General features: G+C 37.5%; 1 protein-coding gene across 1 annotated transcript in view; it reads left to right on the forward strand.

Annotated features, from left to right (window-relative positions):
* The first annotated feature begins 314 nt into the window (after positions 1 to 314).
* RRAS2 (related RAS viral (r-ras) oncogene homolog 2) overlaps positions 315 to 8853 on the forward strand; it is a 19913-nt gene continuing 11374 nt past the window's right edge. Inside the window, exons 1-4 of the mRNA XM_011954283.1 lie at positions 315 to 328; positions 2478 to 2584; positions 3494 to 3596; positions 3776 to 3884. Coding sequence (XP_011809673.1) covers positions 315 to 328; positions 2478 to 2584; positions 3494 to 3596; positions 3776 to 3884 — 333 coding nt within the window. The remainder of the gene's footprint in view (positions 329 to 2477; positions 2585 to 3493; positions 3597 to 3775; positions 3885 to 8853) is intronic.

Below are 8853 nucleotides of genomic sequence, written 5' to 3' on the forward strand. Positions count from 1 at the left end.
ATAATTCTAGTTATTGTGCATGGCTTAGACATTTGTAAAAAATGTATTTAACATTTGTTTATTATATTTTAGGCCAAATTGATAGGGACAGTGCAGCACTTTTAGGCATCAACTGGGAGTAGTCAGTGAAATTCAGGTTTTACAAGATATAAAAGCATGGCATATGGGGAAACATGTTTCAAGAAACGAATCTTAAAAAGTACAGAGCATGCTTTATCCAATTTGCTTGTGAAAGACTGCTGATTCCTATTGTGTAGAATAGTGGGTATAGAGAATATTGTTGCCAGTAAAATTTATTTACTTTTTGAAGTGGCATGGCTGCCAAAAAGTAAGATCATGATTGTTTTGATACCTGCTTATTTATTTATTTTTTTAGCCTAGTTAAGTGAATTGATACTTGTTTATTTTTAAATGGTGATGGAGTAGTGGAGGAGATGGCTTCCTACTAAAAGTTACTGCTGTTGGTAAACATTTCTTTTACAGACTTTGTTCAGTAAAGCATGCATTTAAGTGAAATATCAAAAAAGAAATAGGATTATTGATATTCTGTAATCACAGAATATAGGAATTCTGTGATTAAACATTTTAATTTTAACTTAAAAAAAATTTTAAGAGGGTGTTATTCTGTCTCCCAGGCTAGAGTGTAGTGTGACATGATCATACCTCACTGCAACCTCGAACTCCTAGGCTCAAGCAATTCTTCTGTCTCAGCCTCCAGAGTAACTAGGACTCCAGGTGTACCCCACCACGTCTGGCTAAGTCTTACATTTTTTGTAGAGATGCGGTCTCACCTTGTTGCCCAGGCTAGTCTGGAACTCCTGGGTTCGAGTGATTTTCACAAAGTGTTAGGATTACAGGCATGAGCCACCATGCCTGGCTTTAAAGTTATTCTTAAGACTTAAATAAAATGTGGAAAGTGTCCTTCAAAAAAAAATATTTAAAGTCATGGTATCAGGCAGATTAGTATATCTCCTCCCAAAACCCGGGGGTTCTTTTCTCTCCTGCTCCGAGTGCTTATTTCTGAGTAGCTCTCTGGTGTTTGCGTAGGTCACCACAACTGTTGGGTCGCGAGAGCCAGGAACCCTTGCCTGAAGAAGGCTAAACACCCTTGGTGCTAGTTCCTAGCATTAAGCTGTCTCCTTCCAAATCATTCCTTCAGATTTTGTAATGAGCCAGTGGGAGAAATGGGCTTTGAGGAAGTCTGTCCAAAGTAGATGAAAGGAGATACTCAGAACAAAAGGAGGATAATGTTGGTGTCCTAGTTAGTGCCCTTCTGTAAAAAGAGGGAAATGCACTTTCTCAGATTATTATTGTTTTCTTTTTTAAACCTTTTTCTTTTTTGGAAACAGGGTCTCATCCTGTCACCAAGGCTGGAGTGCAGAGTGGTACGATCATGTCTCACTGTAGCCTTGACCTTCTGGGCTCAGGTGATCCTTTCACCTCAGCCTCCTGAGTAGCTGACTTTTAAAACCCTTTTAAAGAAAACTGATATATAGGCTGAGATTCTTCCCTTCTTACTTGGATACTTTTTGTCCTTTTTTTTTTTTTTTTCAATAGTTGGGAGGGTTTGATCAAAGAAGAGAGGAATAGAATATAAGATTTAAAAAACAAAAAAAGGTGTCACTGAAAGAATAAGTTTGAGGTTCCTACAGATGAAAAAATTTCAAAATGGTATTTTCTTATAGTACATAAGAGTTTAAAGAGGAATAAGACAAAGTGTGAGAAAAGAAAGGTATAAGATGAAATGTTCCAGGCTTCTTTGTGTTGTCTCCATTTCTTTCCAGCTACTTGTCTTCTTAGGACTGATGATTATAATCAGGTTGCTAATTCAAATAGGTCTGAATTATAACTTACTGTGTTTTCTAATTTTTCTAGAGTTTGAGATCTAGATTCTTAACCTTAAATAATTACAAAAAAAGTTGTAGATCTTTTGCAATCTTGCGTATTTCAGATATGAACATTTAGAGATACCTAGTACCTTTTGCTCATGTGAAAGTGCTCATAAGAACATTTGGTGGGAATTTGACATATAGGGTAAACCCTAGTACAGTGAAAATGTTTTGATTAGTTCTGGGTAAGTGGAATTTGTCAAGCAAAGTAACATTGGTAGGCAGGTAATCAATAAATTTTATTTTTTATTCTATTTATTTTATTTGTTTTTATTTTTGAGACAGGGTCTTGTCCTGTCTCCCAGGCTGGAATACAGTGGCACAACCATGGTTCATTGCAGCCCCTACCACCTGGGCTCAAGTGATCCTCCCACATCAGCCCCCCAAGTAGCAGAGAACACAGGGACACACCACGTCGGCTAATGTTTTAATTTTTTATTTTTATTTTTTTTTAAGAGATAGAGTCTTGCTGTGTTGCCCAGGCTGGTCTCAAACTCCTGGCCTCAAGTGATCCTCCTCCCTCAGCCTCCCAAAGCACTAGATTTACAGGTGTGAGATACCATGCCTGGCCATAAATTTTAAAATAAGGTTTTTTCTTTTCTTGCAGTCCTATTTTGTAACGGATTATGATCCAACCATTGAAGATTCTTACACAAAGCAGTGTGTGATAGATGACAGAGCAGCCCGGCTAAATAGTAAGTAAACTTCCTTTATTTGATAATTTGCATATCATATATTTTAAAAAAGTAAGCTCTGATGTTTTGCTATGTTAAATATATTTGAAATATTTAGATGATCTGGAATATTAGCCCATGTCATTTGTAAGTTTTGATTGAAGAGTCTGCAAAATGGGTAATTTAAATATTCTTCAGTAAATGAAAAGTAAAACAATATTTGTACTGATCTTGTTCTAGTGAAACTAGTCTCATTGCAGTTTGTTGAAGTTGATTTTATTGGGGCAACTGGAAAAAACCTGCCAGGTCTCAACTCTTCCTACCTTTTGGCAAAGGTTAAAATGGATGAAGTGAATATAGAAAAGGTTTGATATTTGTTACTTAGAATTTATAGCACAGAGGCTTTAACAAATACTGTTTGTGTCTAAACATCCTAACTCTCCACAAGGAAAGCCCTGTTCTTCTAATATGTGTGATTCTTTTATTTGCAGAGATCAAAAATTACATTAGCAGCTGTACTAAGTATGGTATTGGGGGATGGTGGTTATAACTCAGATTTCTTTATTGAATTTACAAGTATCTTTTTCAGTTTTTTCCATGAAGGGGATAAAACATTCAAGTGATTTTAGAGGCTACTTGACTCTATCTGATTAAATGTATTTGCTATTTTTAAGCTTCTAGTTAGTATGCTAATATATTCTAACCACAAAGTCAACCAGTACTGATGAAGATAAACTCTGTAACTGTCTGCCATTAGAATATATTTGTCTTTAGTATTAAGAATAAAGTACTAAGAAAGGAATGCCATTTCTATATTATACCAAGTATGAAGCTCTCTAGAGGACCCACATTAATTGGTCTTGCCCTTGTGGGGAAGCAGTTTATAAAATGAAAGCACAAGTATAATTACATTTGTTGTTTTTTCTGTAGTTTTGGATACAGCAGGACAAGAAGAGTTTCAATCCCTGAGAGAACAGTATATGAAGACTGGCGAGGGCTTCCTGTTGGTCTTTTCAGTCACAGATAGAGGCAGGTTTGTGCCATATTAGAATGTAGATCCACTGTTTTTGTCAAGATCACTAGACTTTATTGAATTTGGACTTTTTGTTTTTATAGAAAAAGGAAAAATAAAGTACTAAAAGGGACATGAGACTTGCTGAATTCTGATAACTTGACCAAATTGATTAATTTGTTTTTGATTTTTTTTTTAAGTTTTGAAGAAATCTATAAGTTTCAAAGACAGATTCTCAGAGTAAAGGATCGTGATGAGTTCCCAATGATTTTAATTGGTAATAAAGCAGATCTGGATCATCAAAGACAGGTGAGAAGGAATTTCACTGTTGGGAAACCAATTGTTTGTAATCATGTGAGTGAACTGATAGATTTAAGGAAATAATTAAAAGTCTGGTAAAAAAAAAAAAAAATACTGTGCTCCATGCCACTTAGGTGTTTATAGCCGAGTCTGGCACACTGTATTTACAGAAGTCACAGCGGGTAAAAAAAATAGAAAGGACGTAGATTTGGGGAAATTAAAATTTCTTATTTTCAAATAGTTTTTCATAAAATTTTGTAAGACTTTATAAGCCTGCAAGTGTTTGAACTAGCTTCATTCACATGTAATAATTTCTTGGATTACATCCAAAACTCTAACTTAGTTGTGTAATTTCAAAGTTACCACTAAAGGCCTAAGTTATTCAGTGTTAATACTAAATTAACTTCATGTAGCGAATGGCTTTCATTTACATTACAATATTTGGATTTTTTCTAAGTCACTTTAATGACTGAATTTTCTATTAATTCTTTACATTGGCTAGCTCTAACACTTTGGTAACATTTAATAAAATAATATTTTTAGTATTTAGTTTGCAGGCTAATTTATTCTCACTTGTTTCTTTACCCACTTACTGAAATTTTATTAGTTAAAACAATTTTTTGGTAACATTGTACATTCACCTTTTTTGTGGAGGAGGGGAACAAGGTCAGTTGTATATTAATGCAGGCTGTTCATTTGTATTAGTCCGTTCTCATGCTGCTAAAAGGACATACCCAAGACTGGGTAATTTATAAAGAAAAAGAGAGGTTTAATGGACTCGCAGTTTCATATCGCTGGGGAGACCTCACAATCATGGCGGAAGGCGAAGGAGGAGCAAAGACGGCAGGCAAGAGAGTGTGTGCAGGGAAACCGCCCTTTTTAAAACCATCAGATCTTGTGAGACTTATTCACTACCATGAGAACAGGATGGGGGAAACCACCGATGATTCAGTTATCTCCACCTGGTCCCTCCCAGGACACGTGGGGATTATGGAACTACAGTTGAAGATGAGATTTGGATGGGGACACAGCCAAACAATATCAATGTTATATATATATATATTTTTTTTAAGGTCTTTCATCTCTACCCCACATCTGAAATGTATTTTTAAAATTGTTTCTTTTGCTGATATTTAAGTATTCTTGTTTTTATATTATGTTGTGTTTACAGATTCTTAGGATTTTGTTGGAAAAGTGCAAACATCAGGAAAAATTGGTTGCTAAACAGCTTTGAGGGCAGCCTTCTATTTTGTAACTGTCTGATTTTAGCTGTGTACATAAAATTTTATTGGCATACCAGATTTCAAACACTGACTTAAGAGAAAATGATATATTATCCTAATGCTAAGATTTGGAAATGTTCACTGATGAAACTTGGTATAGAATAAATTTTCCTGCTAGGTCTTGTGCAAATCTGAGTTATAAGTTAGGGTGAAAACATTTGTTCTTCATTTCAAATCAATATAAACCATTTGAAATAATTAAGAATATGACATTACTTGCATTATAAACCTAACATAGACAGTTCATCTATTTTTTTTAGATTTAGTTTTTTTTTTAGACCATTTCCTTGAGGTTTCTAAACCTGATTATATTTATTGATGTTGCCCAGTAGACCCTGCCTGTGGCTCTTCTCAGTTCTTTCTAGTACTGGAAACTCTATATATCATTGCATCTGGGAAATAATGGCAAAGTAGATGTGCATTGAAGGAGTTCTTTTCCCTATCTCTCACTGACTTCTGCCTCACCCGTATATGCTTCCTGCCCCGAATATAGAAATAGGATCTTTCTCAAACCTTCTCATGGTGGTAGCTCCAGTAAAGGGATAGGTAGGAGACCTAGGATAGGTGAAGATCTCCTGTAGGGTAGGCAGTGGCACAATAGGGAGGGGAGGAGGGTATATACCCACTAGAACCCAAAGAAGCTCTGCCATTATCAGCTGGGGTCTATATGAGTTATCTTTAAGTTGTCTATATACCAGATTGAGGATCCCTAGCCCAAAAATCTGAAATCTGAAATGCTCCAAAATCTGAAACTTTTTGAGAGCTAACATGATTCCACAAGTGGAAAATTTCACACCTGACCTCATGTGATGTCACAGTCAAAACACAGTCAAAACTTTGTTTCATGCACAAAATTACTTAAAATATTGTATAAAATTATCTTCAGGCTATGTGTATAAAGTATATATGAAAAGTAAATGAATTTTGTGTTTAGACTTGGGTCCCATCCCCAAGAAACATCATTATGTATATGCAAATACTGTATTCTAAAATCAAAATATTCCAAAATCCCAAACACTTCTGGTCCCATGCATTTTAGATAAGGGGTATTCAACCTGTATTGGAGATTGCCAGAATGTGGTATGCAATTCCCATCTGTCTGCAGACAGTCAACATATTGTGGCACTGGCTTTGTTTGTATATCATTGGATTATAATTTTTTTCATGGAATTTTTTTTACTTTTTGTAAAAGTAATAGATTCTCAGAGTTAAAAAGTGGGAGAACATACAGGAAATGATTTCCTTATTTCGGTTACCCTAAAGATACATAGTGTTAGCTTTTGGAGTAAGTTATTTTGTATTTTGTATTTATTTTTCCATCTAAACCATATAAATAGACATAAATTATGTATATGCTGAAAAGCTTAGATGTATATATATCCAAGGGAGGAAAGCAAGTGCCTGAAATCCGATTGCTTAGTTTTCTGCTCTTTTATATGGCGTCTACTCTCTGAAGGATAGACACAAAGAAAAGTTTTATTCTTCCTTATGCTTTTTTTTCCTTTGCACCTATACTCAGGCATGTTGACTACTCTAACTTTAATGTCATGACCACTGATCTTTATGGGCCTTTAGTGCTGACTGGAAATCCTACATTTCCCTAGTCCACTTATTTCCCATTTGTTTGGATAATTTTTACATACTTCCTCATTTTCTTCAACTTGTAACACTTTCTTCTCTTTCCTCACTCTTGGCTGATAATGCGTATGTTTTCCTGTTTCTGTGAGAAATTTGTACGTGTCCTTACCTCCATATCTACTAACCTGAGTGCTCAGGTACCCCATCAAGTTCACTTCCCTCCACTTACATGGATAAACTGTTTATCTGTCTATGAACAGCTTCTCCACCAGACACTGGATCCTGTTCCTTCTCACCAGCTCATGGACTTTACCCCAGCAGTTGTTCTATTTTAGATGAACATTTCTACATGATCATTCCCATCAGCATACAACATGCTACAATGTCTTTTATCTTTTTTTTTTTTTTTGAGACGGAGTCTTGCTCTGTCACCCAGGCTGGAGTGCAGTGGCCAGATCTCAGCTCACTGCAAGCTCCGCCTCCCGGGTTCACGCCATTCTCCTGCCCCAGCCTCCCAGGTAGCTGGGACTACAGGCACCCACCACCTCGCCCGGCTAGTTTTTTGTATTTTTTAGTAGAGACGGGGTTTCACCGTGTTAGCCAGGATGGTCTCGATCTCCTGACCTCGTGATCCGCCCGTCTCGGCCTCCCAAAGTGCTGGGATTACAGGCTTGAGCCACCGCGCCCGGCCCCAATGTCTTTTATCTTTAAAACAAAAAGACTACAGCACAAACTTTTAATCTCACATTCCCCTCTGAGTATGTTTTTTCTGTCCCTCTTTAATAGCAAAACTCCTAAAACTTCAACTTTCTCTACTTTTTCTCCTGCCATTCTTGATTGTACTGACAATCAAGTGCCACTGTCATTATCACTAATTGGGCAAATGTCAGTGATGTTTGACATCGTTGATCACTTCCTCCTTTTTGAAGCACTTTACTTAGCTCTGAGATAGTATTTCCTGCTCCTCCAGCCTCCCCAGTGTCCTTCGTTGCTACTACTTTGTCTCCTTGTCTCTCTAAAGTGTCTTGGGCTCTGAATGTGCAAAGACAAACGTGCCTTATCTCCTGGACCCTTGAGGGGCATGCTATTGAAATTGAGATGCTATAGTAAGAGGTTTTTACCTTTTTTTTTTTCCCCCGAAACAGGTCTTGCTCTGTCTCCCAGGCACAATCTCGGCTCACTGCAACCTCCACCTCCCGGATTCAAGCGATTCTCCTGCCTCAGCCTCCTGAGTAGCTGGGCTTACAGGCACGGGCCACCATGCCTGGCTAATTTTTTATATTTTTAGTAGAGATGGGGGTTTCACCATGTTGGCCAGGCTGGTCTCAAACTCCCGATCTTGTGATCCGCCGCCTTGGCCTCCCAAAGTGATGAGATTACAGGCGTGAGCCACTGCGCCTGGCCGGTTTTTACCTTTTTAAAGTCTCTTCACAATTAAAGGTGTTGGTCTATGTCTTGACACACTTACGTGTTCTACCAAGTCAACTTGGACAGGCCACAGGGACGCTGTAAAAGCTTCTTTCCCCCGTTCAGAGATGTTTAGTTTTTTGTCATCTCTAGGTTCTTAGTAACCTGTCTCGCTTGCTCTCTGTTGCCGACACAGCTTATTTTCTTATACCTTTGTCTTAGATATGATCCTTTGTAGTTTCTTTACCTTCTATCGTATTTTCTTGTAGATAATAAATGCCAGTTCTCCTTGTTTTTTGAATTTGTGGGTCAGTACTGGCCATTTCTACCACTGGCTCCTGAGATTCTGAACCCCACCAGAGAGGGGAGATCATCCAGAAGAGGCTTTGCTTGCTTGCTTGTGGCCTCTGTATCTGTGGACTGGGTTGCTTCTTTCATCCTTCTATCCATTCATCCAGTATTTATTGAACACCTTTTCTAGGCAGTGATGATGAAGCAGTAGACAGAATAGTCACTGAGGTTTATGTGAAATAAAAAGATATCTGTAGAATTTGAATGGTTGTTTAGTGTTAACGGCCATCTGGTCCCTTAAGATATGCCAGTCATCGGTGAAACCCTGTCTCTACTAAAAAATACAAAAAAAAATAGCCAGGCGAGGTGGCGGGCGCCTGTAGTCCTAGCTACTTGGGAGGCTGAGGCAGGAGAATGGC

Source organism: Colobus angolensis, unplaced genomic scaffold (genome assembly GCF_000951035.1).
Source record: "Colobus angolensis palliatus isolate OR3802 unplaced genomic scaffold, Cang.pa_1.0 Scaffold380, whole genome shotgun sequence".
NCBI classification, from domain to species: Eukaryota; Metazoa; Chordata; class Mammalia; order Primates; family Cercopithecidae; genus Colobus; species Colobus angolensis.